This window comes from Ammospiza nelsoni, chromosome 4 (assembly GCF_027579445.1).
Source record: "Ammospiza nelsoni isolate bAmmNel1 chromosome 4, bAmmNel1.pri, whole genome shotgun sequence".
NCBI lineage: Eukaryota > Metazoa > Chordata > Aves > Passeriformes > Passerellidae > Ammospiza > Ammospiza nelsoni.
Genome location: NC_080636.1, coordinates 70,585,197 through 70,607,096, shown reverse-complemented (window position 1 = coordinate 70,607,096; position 21,900 = coordinate 70,585,197). Strand labels below are relative to the sequence as shown.

Genomic DNA, 21,900 nt, shown 5'->3' with positions numbered 1-21,900 from the left:
ATGTAATCAAACCACAGTCCCTAAAATAATTCATCTTACCTGCATACATATCAATAAACAGTATTTTCAGAAGATGGCAATAATTTTTAACTTTATTGAACCTGGTTTTCTTTTTTGCACTTTTTCAGAGATAGTTTTCTATCCAAAACACTTCCATTATTATTCACTCAATATTCACTAATCATTAACCATTCCTATTGAGCTCCTTTATAAAAACCTGCAACCTAGCAAAAATATTTGAAAAATATTTCGGTGTTTTATTTGACATTTGCTCTTTCAAAAGGGAAACTTCTTTCATAGCTGGAAGTTATTTTCTACCTTGAAATATTAATTTCTACACACTTCAGAACTACAGAAGCAGCTGAAATCATAACCAAGACCTTCAGAGCAATCAAAATGAAATGCTTTGATTGCCCAATGTATTTTCTTTTCTGATCACTGCCAGCAATAGTCTTGAGACTGATTTTTCTCACCCTGTTTTGAAACGGTAAAAAAAGAACCCAAACTCTTTCATATTGTTTCTCTTTTTTTCCATCCATTTCTACTGCAGGAAGTAATAGCTCATGTGAACCTAGCTTCTCAAGTAGTTCTCTCTTAAAGGTAATGTTGCAGTATATTCAGACATCATTCTTATGTCTATCAGGGCAATATGTTACAGCACACACTAGAAGAAAATTCACTTCCTGTTAGAAAATTTAGCCTAATCTCTACAAACTGTAAACTATAAACTCTCCATATCTGTAATTCACTATCACCTCCCTTTTAATCAACTAATTTGCTGGTTTAAGTGGATGACTATTTTTGTGTCATTGTGTATACCTTTGATAAACCAAGTTAAACCACCAAAAAGGTATATGTTAATTGCAATTCAATTGAACAGCAATTTGGAGGCTTCTGAAAAGAATTATATCCAGTGAGGCATAGAAATTCATCAGGATTTTTTCGCAGTACTTTTACAAAACATACATATTCACAAATTTTATAATATCTGCTTTCCCTATATCTTTAGCAAGTAATCATAGTTTACTTTAGTTGCTGTAAAAATTCATGTAGTGTGCAACATATACTGCTTTATTGAAGGCTGCATTTCAGATATATTATCCACTCCACTATGCTTCTAGGAACCTAAGAAATTATCAAAAGGGTTTAAATTTAGTTAGTTCAGTGTGTTAGGTTATCATGTATATAGACATCAAATTTCTCACACTTGCAGCGCTATCATCTGATTTCTTTACACATGTTATTGCAGCATTGTTTAGAAACTGTCTCATATAAATTTAAATGTTAGTAATAAATTGTATTACAATACTAAGGCTAATACAGAATATATGCTTCACATAAAATCACTTTAAAAAACCAGTGGAAACATTTAAATAAAATACCTCATGCTGACTAGGACATCTCCATCCCGAAATATAAAAAGAAGGATATTTTCTTGTGTGACATCATGGAAGTTAGCATTTTTTTCATTTGCAAAGAACAAGTCTGGCTTCCAAAGACACTTAAACATAGTTGGGTCCACTGTCAGTGTATCTGAACCTCTCCAGTCATTGGGCAGTTTGAGTCTGGGGTCATTCCACTTCTGTCTTAGAAAGATGTTGACTCTATAATCCTGATCGGAAGAATAAACAAACATTAGACTAGTCAAAAGTCTAGCAAAAACCCCACAGAGAAATAAAACCATTCCACCAGACTTGGAAGAGAAAAAATTATGCCCTGATTTTTCTATCACAAAGACAGTAATCACTATTCAAATTACATTACAAAGTATTATGTTTAACAGACTTCAGTACAAACAGATTACATCTCACTCATGGTTTTGAATACAGCAACTTTCCTTAAACAAAGGATCAAATTGCCACTCCAAAGTAATTTTTGCATTGCCTCAGTAAAAGCTCCTGTTACCCAGGCATAGAGAAAAGCATGCAGCAGGGCAGAGAGAGGCCATAGTTTGACTGCACTAAATGGCTGCAGGCAGCAGGCATGATATCACATCTTCCAGGATATCCTGTGAGTGCCAATTCCAGTTTACTCTCCATTTGTTTGTAGCACACTGATGGCAAAATATCATATTATAAAAGCAGGAAACAGACAAGGTAGGTAATAGATTTTTATACTAGACACCCAGAATACAGCCTCAGACCTTCTACCAGTGATCTGGAACTATCTTGGTAACAGGAAAACTGATGACAGCTTGCAACATAAGTACTGAGGTAGCAGGTATGAAAGGAGAAACAGAATCAGTCTCAAAGAGACAAAAATCAAGGCTTTACAGAGGAAATTTCCTTCTGAAATCAGTAGGAATCTGGCTGAAGGAAGGACAGTAGTAGAGCCATGCTCAACGAGAACCTAATTTTGCTTTTGGGAACTGGAGTAGCATGTGTCTCAGGGCAAAATGATACCCTGCACGTGTTCTGTGCTTAGTGAAAGCTGTGTGCATCCAAAGGAAGAATCTGACCTAGAATGTCAGCTAGGATTTTTCAGTCTTTTCTCTTAAGCCTTTTTGTTTTTTTACATTTACATTTAAGCCAGCGCCTCTTTTTGATGTATATGTAAACAAGGCAGATCACATACAGAGAAAGAATAAAGTTATTGTTGAAAAAAAAGTTAAACTAACCCAAAAAAATGAATGAAAATTCTGTATGTAAGATTATTTCTATCTCAAGTCTTCACAGTTGCCTTCTATAGTGTGCTTTGCTTTTTCATAATTGTCTACTAGGTACAAAGCCTCCTGAGATAAGGGCTGTGTCTCTCAGAGCAGTGAAAACACTGCTACTGCTCTACAATTACACCAAAATGCTAGAAATATGGGAGTGAAGATTCTCAACATATTTTTGGTTTGTTAATGGATTCTGCATGCAAAAAATTTTTATAAAGTTTTCTACTCTCTGTGTCAATTACTCTCACGCATTTTTTTGTTGATACAACTGAATTATCTTCTGCTATACTTACTGCATTTACAGTCCAGAGCAGGTGCCATGTTGAGACAGTCATCCTAACTTCAACCAAAAGGAGTCCACTTGGCTAAGACCTCATGCAGAATAATTTATTCTGATTTGCTCTGTATAGTTAAATACAGTGCCCACTTTCCTATGTCCAGTCCACCAGCTAAATTACCCCAAGTATTTCTTTATTACACTATACTGTGTAATATTTTTCCTTACTGCATTGTAAGGAAAAGCAAAGCATCAAAACTCAGTACTTGTTATTTGTTGGTAGTTGGATTTGGAAAAAATATACTTAGTCTGAGTCTTATTTATACAAAGACCTATGTTGTCTTGCCAAGGTAAAAAAGAAGCAAAAAATGGTTAATATGAAGTGAATTTGTACTGGAAGGCTCTCATAGAGAAGCTTCATAATTGGAGGGAATTCAGGTCATTATCTCAGAAAGCATCTTTTCAATTATATGTATATAATTGAAAACTTCCTTTACTTGCTTCTTGCTGAAGTTCCCATTCCATATGCACTTCTTCTCTCAGTGAAAAAAATCTCTAAACCATATGAGATAAATATTGCATACCATTCATGCTCACAAGCATTACACTGTTGGTTACACTGAATTCAATTTCCCCATAAACAAGTGCATTACCCTAATTTCAAACAAAATAAGATGCCTTCTCAAAGCCATAGGCAAATGATAAGCACTGTGCAACAATTGCCTTCAGCTTACCATTCAGTAGAAGGAGATGCTTACATCACTGAAAAGCAGAATGCACTGGCAAAATAAGAATTGGAAGTAAGATCAGGTGGATGCTATTTTATTTCTTTCCTTGCTCTATTACAAATGAACTTAAACACCAAATAATCAGATGTTTGGACATTTTAAGAACTTGAGTCTGTTCCCATTTAACTCAGAGAAAGAAAAATCTCATTAATTTAAAATGGGGAGGTTCTGGCCCAAAGTAGAGACGTTGACAGGGATACTTGGAGAGGAAGGCCACCACATACTTGGGGCAATCCAGAGAATGTAAAAAAAAGCAAAGAGATGTCATAATAAAAAATTGTGGCTAGCCAGACAACAATGTGCAAAATCTGCTTCTTAGAAGAGCATGCACCCTTACATTATCTGGCAGCAATAAATACTATGATCTGATAAAAATTTACTTTGAAAGAAGTCTGTGACCAGTCCTCTCATATTTGCACAATAAATTTTAAGATTCAGTAAGTGTATTAGAATTAGGTTGAACAGGGGCTGAAGAAACAATCTGCATGGAGCACATGGTCTTCCTGGTGTACATTTTACAAATGTTTTTTGAATTTGCAGAGTGATTGGCATTTTATAGTAAAGGAGAGTCAAATAGCAACTAAAAAGGCTGTAAGTAGGGGAAGAGGATGGAAGATACATTCATCAACATCAGAGCTAGGAGGACCTGCTAGGTAGAAGGAAACACAGAAGTATTCTACAGGGCTTTGTTTTCCCATGTAACTCCAACAGAAGGCAAGTTGTTTTCAGGGAGGTTGGGAGGCATTCTAGGAAATATTTCAGAAGTCTACTAAACAGTGTGCATGTGGCCGCAAAACCACCTCAGGCCAGAAAGCAAGCATAGCCTATACATATCTCTGCAAAACAGAGCACATAGATGATCACGAAATGCACTCACACAAAGAAAGGCAGCATAATAGTGTTTCCATTAAATGAAGTAAAAAATGTCATTTTTAAGATTAAAATAAGGAAACGGAATGTTTTTTATAGTCACTAATATTAAAAAGACCTTTCTGTAAGATTTTAAAGTAAAGGAGAAGGAAGAACTGGAGTTTTGCTGCTTGAGTCAGTGAAGAAAGGTCACACTGCAAGCAAAAACCTTGAACATAGATTCTGTAGACAGAAAGTCAGATCATCATCACAGAAAAAAAATTATAGCCCCAGGGGTATTTATACCAGAAACTCCCTATCCCTAGGAATCCTTGACTGGTCATCCAGTTTAAAACAGTTTCTAAATGTGACATAATCACCCTATTATACCACAATTCTGCAGTCTCAAAAAATGTGTGAAAACTCAGGAGCAGAGTTAACATGGGATCCTTGACAAGGGGTCTAACAATAGAGAAGGAAGCAAGTTACAGGATTCAGGATAAAGGAAGCTTACTGGAATGTAGCAGCTGTGGTGTAAGCTCTTCTCCTTTTTATCTGTATGAATTCTGATTCTCTCTGTAGTTCACAAATTCTTTTGCTTAGTTTTTTCCAAGAAACTTGCTTGATAAGTGTGGAAGCACTGCAGTTCTCTTCAACATTGAAAACACAACATGAACACTATCCTTTCAAAAGACAGAGCAAGCATTGCCCTTCAGATTCTTCATGAAGGCTTGATTAAAGTGATACAGGATTCTGGGCATAGGACCCACAAAATGGGTACTCTTTGGCTTTGAAACAAAGTAACTTCAATGATTTTCTATAAATAAATTCCCTCCTTTCTTAAATCTAAGTGGACTCTACCTCAGAAGGAGCTAATTTAAACTCTTTGAGGATGAGCCAACTGCATAGCTAAGAACATAATTATCACAGGACCAGAAGGACAGCAAGCAAGGTCTTCTCTCACTGTCACTCTACACATTTGTTTGTTGGGCCTTCTACCATAGCCTGTCTTCCAGTCATCTGGTACCCATTGTTATTTTTCCCCACACTTCCATCACACAAACCAAGGAATCATTGCTTTAGCATGGCTTTACCCTGACATAGATTTTGCAAAAATTTATGAGTTCAATTATTACAGCCAGCAGTGGCTAGAGAGCAAAGCATCATCACAATAATTCATTGACTGAAAAACTTAGAAATGTATTATTGCAAAGATTCTGATATCACTCCAACCAGTTTAGTAGCTTCTGGTAATTTTAGAGACAGTCTATAAATCAATATTCCTCATGATTCTCACCAATGCCAGAGAAAGTAGAGATGCAGCCAGCGACTCTCTTCTCCAACATCAAGGAACTTTTGCAGTAGTTCTGGTACTTCTGGAAATGTCTACTTTCTGAACACAAGAGACCCCTCTGATCCTTCACCTCCACGAAATATTTTTGGTGCCTCACCTCCAGGAAATATTTCTCCTGTGATTCCAGAAGTACAAGTCTTTTCCTATTCTAAGAGATCCATTTCTACTGTCCGGTGTATTACCCAGACCAAGTACAATCCTATCCCCAAGAGAGAAGTGATTCCTGAATATCCAGTGCCCACTGCAGCAGGAAGAGTTTTCCAAATAATACATGGAAGAACAGATTGACTGTTAATTTTGTCAGTGCTTCCTGTATTAGATTAAGGCAATCAAGAAGTAACCCAAATTTGACATAAACATGCTTAGCTATCATGGTGATCAGCTAGACATAGAAATCTAAATGAAAGCATAAAATAAAGTAAGGATGGTGTCTGATATTCTCAATTACAGAGAGCATGATTTATCATACAGCACATCCTAGGAAATTTGTGAGTGACCATATCAGGAAGGTATTGGAATAAGAATCCCAATATTACCAGGTAGATTGTGCCTGGGCCAGTCTGACCCTCGCTGCTAGGCCAAAGGAGGCAACTGCGGTGTGTCACCCCAGAGACACCTTTAGCTTGCTGGTGGTTGCAGCTGGGCACTGAACAAGTCCAGGCTTGGTAGGAACTCCGTTTACCTCAGGAGGAAAGCTTCAGGCTAATGGTGAGGAAGAAGGAGACAGATTCTGCTGGAGGGTTTATATCCAGAGCTTTATTCCATGGTCACAGAGGTCTGAATCTTGGCAACAGCTCCAACAGAATCGTGAGCACGTGGTCTCATTACCTCTTTAAGCTCCCGGGGCAGGGGGAGGGAGGGGACAGGTGAGCCACCAACCAGGTGAGAGGGGCAGGGTCTCAGGGCAGGATGACACCCAGACAGGCCAATGACCTCTGGGCATAGGGGCATCCTTTGACCACACAACGACCTTCCTGGAATGTTAAGCCTGATTGACAGGACTCAATCAGCAAGGGGGCGAGGGGGAAGGGAGAGAGGTATAGGCACACCTGGGAAGGGACCCGGAAGTTTAAAACAGGCTATTACAACACACTGCAACAGGAAGGCACAGACAGGCATATCTACATGGTTGTGGAGAGCATACTTTTATTTTTTGGAGGGGCTGGTGGAAGAAAATCTCTCACATTCATGTTTTGTTACTATCTGAATCTGGGTGAATTGTAAAAAAGCCTCTTTAAAAGTCATTTTTTTAAAGCATGCAACTAATTTCAGAAACTTGAAAGGGCCATCTGGCCCAATATATTGGATATCTTAAGATACTTATCTCAGTCTTACTTTCCTGCTCTTCCTCCCTGCCCCTCTTTAAATTTAAGTTCTCTTTTTATTTTCAGAAATAAATCTTGTGGCCTTTGGGCAAACTTACATTTTTTCATTTTAATGTCACTTCCCACTAATGCTGTTAGTTGACTTACTATCATTTGCAATCAGACATAAATCTCTGCTAGCTAAAGAAACAAATTTTTGGCCAAGCTGCTCAAAACTATTCCAGCCACCATTTATTTCAACTTGGAGTGTCTCTGCAGTCCTATTGAAATTTCATTAGGGTGACATGTAAGCTGGTTCTGAGTTTTAAGTGGGCACTTACTTCCAACAACAACAAAAATGTGTTTTATTGCTTATTAGTGGTATTGTGGTTTATTGCTTCTCTGCCATTATGTGTCAGAATGCTGCCTTGGTCACAGCATTAAAAAAGCAACTTGATTTTGGGAACTGCCTCAATGCCTTAGATGCAGCAGGTCACCAAAGAGATCAGGGAATGCCTCAGAACTCCCACTCAGTGCATGCCTTGGTTGAGGCTTCCATATACTGGCACGACACGGTGCATTCCCCTCTTTTTTACACAAAAGGAAAACCTGATCAGGTCAGGACATCTTCAATAAATAAATGCATTTTTTGGCAATCTTTTTGATAGTATTTGTTGGAGACAACGTGACAAAAAAAGATCTGCAAGCCCCAAAATATCAGAAAGTGCTTGGCTGAAGGAACTCTTAGTTTGAAATTGATTTTATTTCCCAAAGAAACAAAACAAGTCAAAATTGCAGTGAGGATTATTTCAGCCTGTTATTGACATGCTGAAATTTTCTGGCTGAACCGGAAACACATTTTTATAAACTTCACTCCCCAGTTTATCTTTCCCATGTAGTAAATAAACAGCAGGAAGGCTATGGTAATTGATAGCCTATTCCTTTACTAATGCTCCTTGTATTCCATTGCAATTTATTTACATCTTCAGACCCACACAAAATAAAGAACCTATACATTTCATCCTTATGCACCCTGTTCTTTTTCTCTCATATACAGTCTTAGTTTGGGGTATTTTGAATAACACACCAAGCAACCAATGTAATAACTCTCAGGAAGATCTTCAACTCATACTGTCAAATGGGTTCTTCCAATGAACATAATAACTTATGGAAATTAGTCTAGCTCTTGCATCTTAGAAAACATGGATTTCCTTTCATGTAAATCAGATTCTAGGGCTCTAGATTCTAAATCTGTGGACATATATAGAGTGAAATATATTAATATATGTTTAGGTTTACAACATAAAGCACAGTCAGACAGTAACTAACCCCATTAACTTAATTCTCAGTGTCTGCAACCACAAAAAAGATTTCTATTTTATAGTTCACAATCCTCAGTCTGAAGTTTAATTTAGTAAGAAAATCTCCATTTGTACTACATGAATTTAATTTCACTCTTACCATAGTTGTCTCTTGAATTGACCCAAAGCTGTTAATGAAGATGTTAACTGCAACATCGACTGGAATTCCTTTAAAAAAAATAATCCTAGTGAGCTACACAATTCAGTAAAGGTACATTATCCTTCATTTAAAGTTCCTTTATACTGGTATCACAATTTCACAATGTAACTTTATCTTTTTAAGTTAGATATATACAGTTATCAAAGTCAATAGAAATCACTAAACCTCTTTTTAACCTAGAAGAAAAAGGTAAAAATAAAACTCCTTAGTCCAGAGAGCTAATCTTACAGTATTCCACTGACTATATATCTAAATTAATAGTGTTTGAATTCCATGATTTTCTGTTATCTCAGAATGAGTAAGCCAGTATTCCTTTTGCACACACTGTAATGGATAAGGCAATTCGTATTTCTAGCAGCAGACACTTTTAACTGTCAAGGTCATAATGAGACTATCATCCCACATTACCTGTTTATGATTTATGATGAGGCATCTCCTTATGCTTTAAGAGGATACCTCTTTGTGCAAGTAAAGTACATAAGCCTTTACCTGCCTGTAAAATATGAATACAGGCAGGTAAAATTATTGCATGCATCTTTCACAGCTATATATAGCCTTGGTGTGAAAGAGTAGGAAATGGTTACCAATTAACCAAGAAAAATTTCTAGAAGTCAGCAGCTGTGAAGACATTAAGATGGTCTGGATTTTTTTCTCTTTTCCACAGCCAGGATTCCTGTAGTTGAAGAGGGATGGTATGACAGCTGCTACATCTGCCCCCTGTCACCCTGCGGGAATTGATTGGCAGTCATTTAATCTTGTGTTAACAGAGAGTTATCACAGAGCAAGGAGAAGTGGCCTGATAATTGAGAGAACTAATTATGGACCACTACTTTTATTTAGTACCTCTATGGTATGAATGTCAGGATGTCCACTAGATGCAGGTATATAATTTACACTGTTACAAATACTCAGTGGGTTTCTTCCTACTTTCAGCAGCAAAAGAGATATAGGAATATATGAATACTGTTTTGACAGACTAAGCAAATACAGTGTTAAGTAACATGTTTCTTCCAATAGCATGTTTGTTTGCATAAAATATTTTTCTGCACATTTAATACATAAATTCAAACTCATTCTCTTGGTCACCAGAAATTTATGAAGATAAAATTTCACTTCTTCAGTCAAACCAATTTGTTTGGTTTGGTTTTTTAATCAGACTATTAAAGTGTGAGGCTTTCGGTTATGCAATAAGCACAATATTTCTTTTAATGTCTGATGCATGAGACAGAGCACCCATCACATCACTAGTAGCCAAGAGTGTACTCTCTCTTCCAGATTTGAATAGGATGTGCCATCCAAGAAAATCACTCATGTGTGAGGAACATTTTAACATAGGCAAACCACTTGTCAGAAAATGTTCTTTTTCTTCCACCTCCCTCTGAGTTAAGATTACATGTCCTCCCTTTCCCTTCTGTCTTGATTCTTACCAGACTGCCAGAAGGGTTATCAAAAATATAAAGAAATCTGCACCATGCTTTGTGATTACAAGCTGATTATGCTAAAGAATAGGTAGAGAAAAGGCTGGACATTTATTCTTTGTGACAAGACTCAGTGCTGAAAACATATAAATACGGTTCTACAGAGAATAAGAAAGAAGCAGTACACTTGCTGAGAACTGAGTTTAATATGTTTATAAAACTGTTAAATAGAACTGAAAATAGCCTCTTCAAAAGCACAATAAACATTTAAGATTTCAAAATTTTTCATACTAGTGATATTCATGTTAAAATATCTCTTAATGCTCATATAATTATACGAGGAGCTTTAAAATGAAAGAGCTGTTTTATGTAAACTGCATTGCCTATATGTAATAAAATTGCCTACATCTTTTTAGTAGTACATTATTTACAGAAGGTAAATAATCTAATTCCTGAAAAGTCTAATTTACAGCCTAACTTGTGTGAATTCTTAGAGGTTTGGCAGAGAATACGTATTTCAACTTTTTCTTCTCATGTAAGGATTCACACACTCTACACAGAAGAATCCTGCAACATCTGACTACCAGGGAGATGTTTTAATGGCAGAAAATGTGTTTCAATGCATTACCTATATGGATTCCTGAAGTGTGAAGTTTTATAACTAAAACATCTTTAAAAGATTTAATAATTCCATAGTTTGCTAATAGTGATACTGCTGACCCCAACTTTTTGTAATCATTTTAAAGGATGTCTATAGAGAAATTTGGTGGTTTAAAATGCTGTAAAGCAGAGTCCAACTAAAATGTAGAGATAAAAATATATTTTAAAACTTATTCTATAAATTCTATTTCTACACTTAAAAAGTCTTTTACAAAATAAGACCAATAGTAATGAAACATCACATACTATTATGATAATGAAATCCTAACACATTATCTTTCATTTCAAAAGGATAAATATCTTCTGCAGCTTCACACTATCTAGGGAGGCTTCCATTAAAAAAAAGCAACAACAGATATTTAGCTTGTGAGTATTATATCTACATAATTTTTCTCTGTTTGAAAAGAGAAATTAAAATCCAAAGATTAAAAAAGAGGCTGAAGTATCTGACAAACCTTTGAAATTAGGCCTTATCCTGGGATCATAGCTCAGCAATAGTCTATTCAAGATATTGCTGGTAGAATTAGCAGGTACTCTTGCAAGGTCTTCAGCTGATTGCTGCCTGTAAAAAACAGTTCATTAGTTACTACCAAGACAGAAACAATTGCATGCTTAAACTGAAGTGATTTTAAAGTAATGCCATAAATGCCTTTTCACAAGCAAAAAAAAGTTCATTATTTTCAGGTGCCATACTGTATAGTCTTCCTTTCCTTGAGAAATTTCAGTATTTTTCAAGAAACTACTTGTGTAATAAACACAAATGATCTCTGACATACTCTTAACTGTAAACTTGGAAGCAAATACACTACAATTCACGAATTGTTCCCTTCCCTCCTAACAAAAATATGCAGAGGGACATGATTTCTTCATTAGTAGAAAGCAGCCATGTGAACTATTTTTAGTGACTGTCAGATTAGGAACCTTAGTAAATTGACAGCCACTTTGTAGGTGCCAAAGCATGCAGAGGCTTTTGGCAGTCTCCTGCTCTCACATGCCAGCTATTCCACCCAGAGCTGGAGGATTGCATAATCTCTTTGTCAAGTGCTAATAAAAGCTTTACTACAGAAAACAAGGCCTTGGACTCTCTCGTTTTGCAGAGGGAATTTAAACATCTTCATTACCATTCATTGCGCTGGGTGTTAAATGAAAGCCATTGCTTCAATTAAAAAAAACTGTGACAGGTAAATGTAGCTACAAGAGTACATGAAATTGAGTGTAATAAAAAGCAATATGGGTGAGTCAGTGCCCTCCCCAGGTATTTTAAACACCAAGCAGGCTCATAATTGTATGTAAATGAATTTGTATATTTCCTGAACCTGTTCAGTGACTGTTTTCAGTTTTGAATTCTGTCTCATAATCACTTTTCCATCCCTTTTATGATTACTTTGCTGTCTTTCTGTCATTATAATTCAGTAACCAGGATGCCATGTAAAGATAAGAGAAACACCCTACATAGGTATAATTCATATGCATCAACATTATCACCTCTTGCAAACTAATGTACAAATGTATTTTTAAAAATGATCAAGTTTATTTCCTTAATGTTTTCCATAATCAGCATCAGCTGCTGTTGCCTTCTTCACCCTGTAGTTTCTTGTTTTCATTATTGTCTCCTACATCAATGTCAGTTTGACAGACCTACAGGTTATTCTGTATAACAGCTAAGTTTTTTTTTCTTCTCATCCTTCAGTTTCCCTCATGTCCTCTGGGATTTCTGCCTTATTTAAACAATTTTGAAGAAAATATTAACTCTACAGAAGGATTTTGACCAGTTAAAAAAAAACAACAAAAAACCACCACATGAATGTATTAGACCTCCTGATTTTAAAATGTCCAATTATGGTAGCTCCTGTTCAGCATTTTCTTTATTGATTACTGAGAAATTAATTAATTAATAAATATCAGCATAGCATGACATTGGCATTTGATTGAAAACTGGAGATGAGACCAGAGCCTAGCCCTTGAAGAGCTTTTATTAATAACCTTACCTTTAAAAACAACTGCTTTAACTCAAACCATAAGGGCAAAGGGAATCAGATTTGCTGACTTGGTATCACTCACTATGCCTTCCCAAAGAGTTTTAATCTTCTCAGTTAATGTTTAACAACTAAAATATTTATAAATGAAACTATGAAGGAGTTCCCTATTATTAAAAACATGTCAACCATTATGAAAACATAAACGCATTTTATTATATCATAGTCTCCTTGATACCCATTGAGCATTTTATTGTTCAGGAAAAAAATAATCAGATTTCTGTCTTCTTTGTTGCATTCTGAAACCTAAAGCTGCATATCTGCTTAGCTAGCTAGCTTAGCTTAGCTTTTCTTGTATTTACTTGATGTTATAAATGAGAAAAAAATTATGGCAATAAAATGGCACTAAATCCTCCTTGAAATTTTGACTACTAAACAGTAATTAGCAGGATAAATATGCATTCCAAAAACTACACAGAAATGTACCTACCAAGAAATATGTATCCTGGAGGATATCTTAAACTATAGGATGCAGGAAAAGAATTCTGGAGCAGCATTAAGTGGCTGCTGTATATAATTCCCCACCCATCTCTTGCAGTAAACACACTATAACCTCAGTGACCTGTAACAACCACATAGGTGAACTAATTGTTCCAGCAGAACTTCTCCAGAGATAACTGGTCTTCTAATAAAAAAGGAAGCATTTACTTCTAACAACATATATTAACTTCCTGTTATGTATACAGATTTGCAGGCTCTGTATACAAAAAGCCTCTGCTAATTTAATATTAGAGCAATTAAAAAAGGAATATGTGTTCTAACTCTTTTCTTAATAATTAAAAGATTCTCTTTCAAACAATCCTGCCAGGGCTGAGTTTTTATATTTTACTTAGAATTGGATCATTATGCAAAAGAATTAGTTTATTTCTTCATCTGGTCAGGCAGCTGGACTAGATGATCATTGAAGGTCCCTTCCAGCTGAAATGTTCTATTCTATTCTATTCTATTCTATTCTATTCTATTCTATTCTATTCTATTCTATTCTATTCTATTCTATTCTATTCTATTCCATTCCATTCCATTCCATTCCATTTCTGTAATTTTGAGATGTGTTTGGTTTTCAGTGATGACCTTTACCAATGAAGAGGTTGCTACAGAAACACCATAAACCAGCTTTGCATACTTTTTGTGCTGTTACCACTAGCTGGACAAAAGGAAAACAAAAGATAAAGATTATTTTCCATTTTCTAAAAAGAGCAATTCAGAAATAAATGTTCATTTAGCTATTAAAAAGGCAGGCAAACACTCTGTATGCTGTGTTTTATCAGATACAGAAAGGTTCGTGCCACTGCTTCCTTGCAAGTCTCACAAATTAACATCTAAAACATATACATCAGATGTCTACAAAAGGTACACTCATAAAATAATCTACTTAATACTGAAAATAAGATTTCTTTCTAAATTATGTATGTCCAGTACAATGCAATATGAAAACAAATCCAAGCAACAAGTAATGAACAAACTTAATTTTTTTTTTTTTTATTTTTGTCATGGGTTATACAAAAAAGTTCATTAAATAGTGAAAACAGTAATCTGAACTACACAGGATAACATGGGCATATAAATGAAACACAGATGCTCATAAAAAGCAATGAGGAAAAGAGAAAAAAATTGGGAAATTAAATGAGTGAGCAACAAACAGCAAAGGAAAGCCAAATAAAGCTGACAGGTTTATTTGTCTCTTCAAGTAAGAGGAATAAAGTGGCAGCTTTGTGAGATCTGAGCTGCACTGCAAAAGTATATTAATACAAATATCTGTTCAAGTTGTTTGTTCAAAAGCCATCCAGAAATTGGGCAAAGGAGACTTATTGCACTGGAAAGACAGTGATGGGAAGAACAATGATAGCATAGCTTGCTGGTAAAGAACACCAGAATCACATCTTGCACAAGTCCTTGGGTTGTGTTTTGAACTTACACAAGTGTGTAAGTGCATTTGTCCTTGCTTATCTAAGAACCGAGTGAAATTCTTACACATTTGTCCTTGCTTATCTAAGAATCAAGTGAAATACAATGACATTGGCTGCTTTGAGTTAGGAGGACAAGCACTGAGATTCAGTAATTGCTATTTTTAAAGGTCACTTCGAATGAAGTCATTGAAATAGCTACTGGGAAAAAAAAGCTCTGCTGAGTATCAGTCATATTTTCATTGTGGTTCTTTTACAGCATGCTGTCATTAAACTACCATCATTGAACAGAACACAAGGAAACTTCACCACAATAACTGGATTTCTTTCTGAGAATCTTGCTGACCAAAATGCCTAAATTTCACTTGCAAATCAGTACATCAGATGTGTTCCTTGGGATGAGTTAAGAAGTTAACCACACTTTTATAGTGACAGATGAGCAAAAAGACCTAATGAGAGAGTTAATGGGATGTGTTAGGTGCTTGGATAAAGAGGTTGGAACTATTAATGTGAGACATTCACCTACAGCCACAACCACCCTGGTTTAATTGGCCATTATGGAATGAATTAATGAGAGGCATATTTGTATATTACATAAGACAAAAAGGATTAGAGCTGAGATCTGCCTTTGTAGAAGAATCTTACTTCAGCGTGCTAAATGCTGAGTCCCACATAACAACACACTGACTGAGAAGTTATTTACCGTTTTTTCTAATTCTGCCTCCAATTTTCCCACTTGTAAAAAGTTGGTAACTTCGATTTCCACCAGTTTCAGCATGCATTTTAATTTTAATGCATTTATTTCAACCTGTGTTGAATGCATGTAGAGCTGATGGAAACATTTAGAAACAGGAATGTAGCACTCTTCACAGTAATTCATGAGTTCTAAGCAAGATACAGTAAATACCAAAGGATAAGGCAACAAAAGCCTCACAGTTGCTATGAAGACAATTTAAAAGCAAGTAATTGTAAAGCTAGAACTTTCCCTACCAAAAATTTTTACCTAAGTAACAATTAAAAAAGCCCACACAACCAACATAAAATACTCAAACCCAAACTGATTTTTCTGTCTCTGAATAAATAAAATGGAAAACAACCAGCATTCTTGTATACACAGAAGTATCTTCACTTCTTCAAACAGTGTCCTCACAATCCAGAGAGAAAACAAGGTACAGTTAGTCTTTTGCTATAACATCCCTGTGTGAAATGCCTGATGTTTCAGAGGTTACATCTGAATCAAAGAATTGCTTTACATACTGTATTTCACAGGACATGCAGTAAGCTGCTCATCTCCAATGCAGCTCTACACATTTTATCACTGCCTTTGAAGATCATGACCAACATTTTAAGTTGATGGCAACAGGTAATTATTTTCATAATTCACTAATCAAAATCCAGAATTTTAGATAAGCAGATATGCATGGCAAAAGGAAGCATGTATTATACTAAGTTTGAAATTTATATAGCTTTACATTTGTGTTAGGCAAATGTGTCAGAAGACATTATATTTCTATAGGTCATCATGACATTTATTCTCTCAGAGCTCACTGAAGTTACAAGGAGTCCTTTCCACATGCAGTGCTACAGGAGGAAAGAATATAAACAATATTCTACACAAACAGGAAGGAAAGCATTTTCATAGTTCTAAATTACTGACAGATAAAAATACATGATGGAAACTGATGATGGAAACTGACGTTTGAGTCATGTCAAATGGCTGTGTACATGTGAGAAAGATAAAAATAGGTATGGGGAACATAATATCTATCTATTATCCCGCCATATATTTTAAGTACAGTTTTCCTGGTATAAACTATCAGTGTTCTGATTTGCAGGCATTTGATTTTTTGAGTGCAATAACTCTAAGCATAAAAACAAGTTAATACATATCAATGACATACTATATAACTCTTCTGAGTGATCTCTCTAATCTCTAGTATGTTTAATAGCTACATTTTCAAACCGTGCAAGGTGACTTATCTATTCCTAAGAAGATTCATTACAATTACTCCAGTGAAAAGTAGTATTACTAATTACACTAAAACTATGGAACTCTGAGTCACCATTTACATGCCTTCACAAATGAAGCTGACAGCTAAACACCTAAAATGAGACAGGTAGCTTCAGTACTGAAATTTGGAGGTAGTGCGGTGTGGTGAAAAAAAGAGAAAGGTTCCTTCATAGCTAATTTTGAAACAGAAACCCAGATTAGGCACCCTGAATTTTGAACTGCGAGTTGAGGGGGTGAAACAGCTCGTCTTTCATCTCATGTTGTAGACAGACCAAAGAGAATAGTCTCCTAATGTGGACATGCACACAACCTTCCTGCAGTTAGGTAGTGTCAATAGCTGTTAGTGTCAATACTTCAGTCCTTGTCTTGCAGAAACTTCTTAAATCCAGCTTTGGTTTCATAATTAAACATTCCCAGGGTTAGACACCTTAAGGACTGTTTATATGGGAATCTAAAGTGCCTTATTAGTTACTAAACTTGAGAAAGCAAGCTGGTTCATCTGCCTGCCACAAAGCTGACAGCCCCCAAACCAACAGAGCCAGGTTAGCATGGTATTTCACCCAGCCTGAACTGGTACTGCTCTCAGCAATGTGGTTTTTTTTCTGAAGTTAGCTTGCTTGCTCCTAGCTTAGGCATCTCTGCATCCCACCAAAGTCACCACCTGTGACCCCTGTGCATAATGGGTGTCTTGTGGTGTCTTGATATAGCACAAAGATGTAAAACAGGATAAGCATCCAAGCATTTAAGCAACATTTTGGAATTTGTCTACATCAGTTCCATACCTCAATATTTTCTTTACAAATGCTCTAAGTATGGAGACAATAGAAGGACCTTGGTAAAACCTAACCACCTGCATGGTGGTATAAGTGGAGATATAAAAGGAAAATATAAGTTGAGATACATTCTATATAATTTGCCTTAACAACAGAGTTTAGACCTATGGTTTTGCTTGGGCTTGGGTAAAGATGGTGCAATTCAACCCACAGATCCAAGTTTTTTCTCAGTCTGGAGGTTGTATATGAAATACAAAGTCTGTAACTTTTCCACACAATTTTGGTGTCTCACCACTCCAGAGTTGAGAATGGACCAAACGTTGCTCACCAAGAGGAAAAGTTACTGAATGAGAACCAGCCTATCATGCTTAACCACTGCTTTATAGGACAGCTTGGGTTTTGCTTATACAGCTTTACCTTTTACTGCCACCACATTTAACCATTTTGAAAACAAATTCGCAAACCTTCTGGAATATGGCCATATCTATCTGGGATCACAGCTTTCCATGAGAGTTACATGATACAGAATAATAAAAGCATTCACCAACTGCTGTTACGAAAGGGCAGAAGAATTTTTATAGGAACAAGACCTAGGCTCTGAAAAGTACTTATCATTGGAATGACTGTCAGATGTATCTCCTTCCATAACCAAATTCAGGCTTTCCTTTCAACTTCATTCTACCTCCTCCCACAAAGTGCATAAACCCTTCCACCACACCTACATATGAAAATGTTCACAGACTATCAACAGCGTCTTCTAGATGACGGGAATGAAGAGAGACATGATGCCACTTTCCCAGCAATTACATTTTGGGGTTGATCAGATACAGATAGAGAGGTGATGTATACCCAAACACTTGATAAAAAAGTTACAGTTCGTGAAGAAGTGGAGAGGAGCTACAGTGTAAAATATATTTCGAACTTTTACTTTAGTTTTAGTAGGAAGAGCATGTCAGAAGCCTAAAGTTAACCAAGAGAAATTTGAGGACAGGGTTTCAAACAACTCTGCTTTAAACGCATCAAAGCCTTTTTTCCCTAGTTCCACAGTCTTTGTTGTTGTTTTTTAAAAGAAGCTGTTTATTGAACCTTCGCATCTGTGACCTTTCTAAGCTTCTGCCCTGGCAGATGGCACAAGCCATGTTTTCTGGAGGGCTTAGAGGGCCATTTCACAGTTTCTGAAGTAGCTGATATACTTTGTTCAATACAAGCCAAATATGATTTGTACTCTGGCTTTGTGCATAAAAAAGGTCTCTGTAGATATTGTACAGTATTTAGTAAATCATCCTCAAGGATATAAATCTCCATGTGCATAAAGGTGAAGAGAGATGCTGTTTTCAAAGCACAGTCCTGCTATCCAGACAAAAGGATGAGATTTAGGGACTGAGGTTTTGCTCTCAGCATTGCTGTGGCATTAGGGACGCTGAGAGATCTTCTGAAATGAAAGCTGTGCAAGTGAACAGCTGAGTCATCCTAAACTATAATTTACAGGGATAGCTGTGATGATGACCACAGTCATTACTGGTTTTGTTAGCTGCTATGTGACACCCTTACTTATCTATTCCTTCTCTAGTACTGTAATAACCAAGCTTCCCTTTCCTTATAATTTCATTTGTCTAGAGATCTTGAGTAGTTTTGAGCAGAGACCTTCCAGGCTGCTACAGATTGTGGAGATAACAGCAGCAGCTCAAACGCCATAAAATAACTGAAGTGTTTATTATGGTATAACTAAAGGAAAAACAATTTTCAGCAGTGCTCCAAGTCACAGCAAACTGTCCCACATGTTTAAGAGAAGCAAGGTATTATGAGGAATTATGAAGAAGTTAATAATAGCTAAGTAACAAAGTCTGTGAGCAGGAAAGAGATCAAGTAATTTAATCCATCTGCAGCTGTATAAAAATAATCTGTATTAAGTATATGAAATTTCAAAATAAGCTTTGTAAACAGTAATATACTTTTTTTTTCTTGAAGAGATAGCCCTGATTTTTTTTACAGATTTTCCATGGAAACAAAAGGCAAAAGTTTTGTTACTAAAGCTTTGTATTTCATTGCACTTTGTATCTGTGGAAGCCAGTTTCTCAGATTTATGGTGTAAAACTCCCTATTATAACATTTTAGGCCCAATTTCTTTGTTAATCAACAAAGATTCAGGAATCAGACAGAAGTATAATTATTCTATGTTTCACTTGGAAAGCCTGAGGTAAGAAGGAAAATGATCTAAATGTAGGATGTGAAATCTTACATCTGTTCTGAGAAAGCATTAAATCAAAGTAAGAACCAAATGATTAAGCATCAGTTTCAAGAAACTCTTCAATAAAAACCTAGGAAAAATAGTTTCAGGAATAAATGAAAATAAGATGGCAAATTAAACCACTATCACACACTGCACTGAGAAGTACAGCATCATGAACAATCACTAGGGTTTGCTCTAAGATACAAAATAGAATTTTCCTGATTTAAGGAAGCAAATATCTGTTTATGAGACAATAATGAACTTTTTATGGGGTTTCTAATCAGCTTTTTTTCATCTTATCCTAAGAGTAGTTAATTTTATGCCAGAGGGGTGCATTTGGTAAAAGCTTGTATTCTTGAGAGCCATAAAAGGAAAAGTTAAAGTATGCTTAATTTTTATCCAAGCAAATTCATGATAAAATCCCAAAACAGTCTTGTAGCCATCCATTTCTTAACATCAAATTAAGAAACTCAGGCAGTAATATGAGATTCAATATAAGTTTTTCCGAAATAATGATTTGCATAGATTTGGATTTCATTGTAAAGTTTGCAAGACTTCTCTGTATACAACTACTAATGCAGGTTTTTGTTCTCTCCAAGAATTAAAATTTAGCTTTTCACATGCTGCAAGGAGATAAAAGGCAATAATTTGTTACAGTTAAGCTTTAAACTTTATTGCACCAGTAACCAATGCAAATTAAAGGTGGATTAAGAGTTTAACTTCTAAATGTACATTTACATTAGGAATTTGTACCATTCAATTTTATAAATAATACAAAAGTTTCTTGGTTAAAAAATAAAATGCATTCTTCTAAAATATTTCTTTCACGATTACTAGGAAATTTTTCATTTAGACACTTCCTTGAGTAGTTTTAGTCAACCCTTATAGTGTCACTTGATTCCCTCTCCACTGCATTGTTTTGGTTAGATTCTGAGGAAAGATTGTTTGCTTTTTTCACAAAGAAAAAAATACTACTAGTAGGCAACCTCTTTTACAACACAGAGTGCCACCAAATCATGAAGTTTTGTGAAAGATCTTTTAAAAAATGCTGATGATTGGAAGCTTGCCAACAGCAGCCTGAGTTAAGAGAGCATTGGGCAGTTTCTCTGCCAGACAGAGCTGATTTTCATTGCTCATTCACATGACAGGTCTTCTAGATGCCAGCCACACAAACAGCAAGGCCACTATTACAAGTGGTTGTCCCTCAAGCTGTGAACTTCAGCCAAGTGAGATATGGACGACTTGGTCATTATTCAGGAGATCAAACAGGACTCCTTGCTATGGCAAATCTTGCCAGCAGCACTGCACAATGGATCAACAAGTACTGGATTCACCAGTATTTCTGCAGACAGATTCAACTGGAAAAGTATCACTTTGAAAATGATAGCATGTATTCAATGTTTTTTCAAGTGTATTGGTGACAAATGACATCATATTTAATAGTACCAAGAAATACTGGGCTTAAAATAAAAAGAAACAAGAAAAATCTACTCACTTACAAAGATAAAATGACATTGTTGTTTTGAATTCTGATAAGACTAAGTCAAGAACAGGGGGAAATGCTGGATATTTAAACAAGACCATGGAAGACCTGGATTCAGTTCCCAGCTGCCTAATTCACTTTCCAAGGGCTTCTGTTCTGATGACTGTCCTGGGAACCCTGACATTTCTCTCCTTGCTATAAACTCTCACAGTAGCTCAGACCAAAAGCCTCATCCCAAACTCAACTTAAATTTTAAAAGGGAAAGAATAGGTAGGGGTCATTTCAGATGAGTCATGATCACATTTTAGACATACCTTAATGTACTCAAATCTAACAACAAATATAATTTTTTAGGTTTGATATAAAAAAAAGAGAAGGAAGACATGCATCATATGTAGAAACATCCTAAAATTTGAGGCTACAAATAAACATCACTGTCAATATTTGAAAAGAATGGAAACTTTAGAAAGTATTACTTGAACAATATATCTGTCTGATTATTCCGCTTTTACTTTGTTTTTTCTTTGGAACAAGTTGATTAATGCTAAATAACCAGCCTAACATTCTGTACCTCTTCTTTTATGGTCGAAGAAAAAATATGTTTTAACTTTTTCTAAACAATTTTAATATTTC

The 21,900-nt window shown here is 35.8% G+C and overlaps 1 protein-coding gene across 2 annotated transcripts in view; it reads right to left on the bottom strand.

Annotated features, from left to right (window-relative positions):
* The window catches only part of GLRB (glycine receptor beta), a 48,974-nt gene that overhangs the window by 24,635 nt on the left and 2,439 nt on the right, over positions 1–21,900 (bottom strand). For both annotated transcript variants that reach the window (XM_059470727.1, XM_059470726.1), the window contains exons 3-5: positions 11,286–11,392; positions 8,693–8,760; positions 1,383–1,612 (exon numbers count right to left, since the gene is read on the bottom strand). In XM_059470727.1, coding sequence (XP_059326710.1) covers positions 1,383–1,612; positions 8,693–8,760; positions 11,286–11,392 — 405 coding nt within the window. The remainder of the gene's footprint in view (positions 1–1,382; positions 1,613–8,692; positions 8,761–11,285; positions 11,393–21,900) is intronic.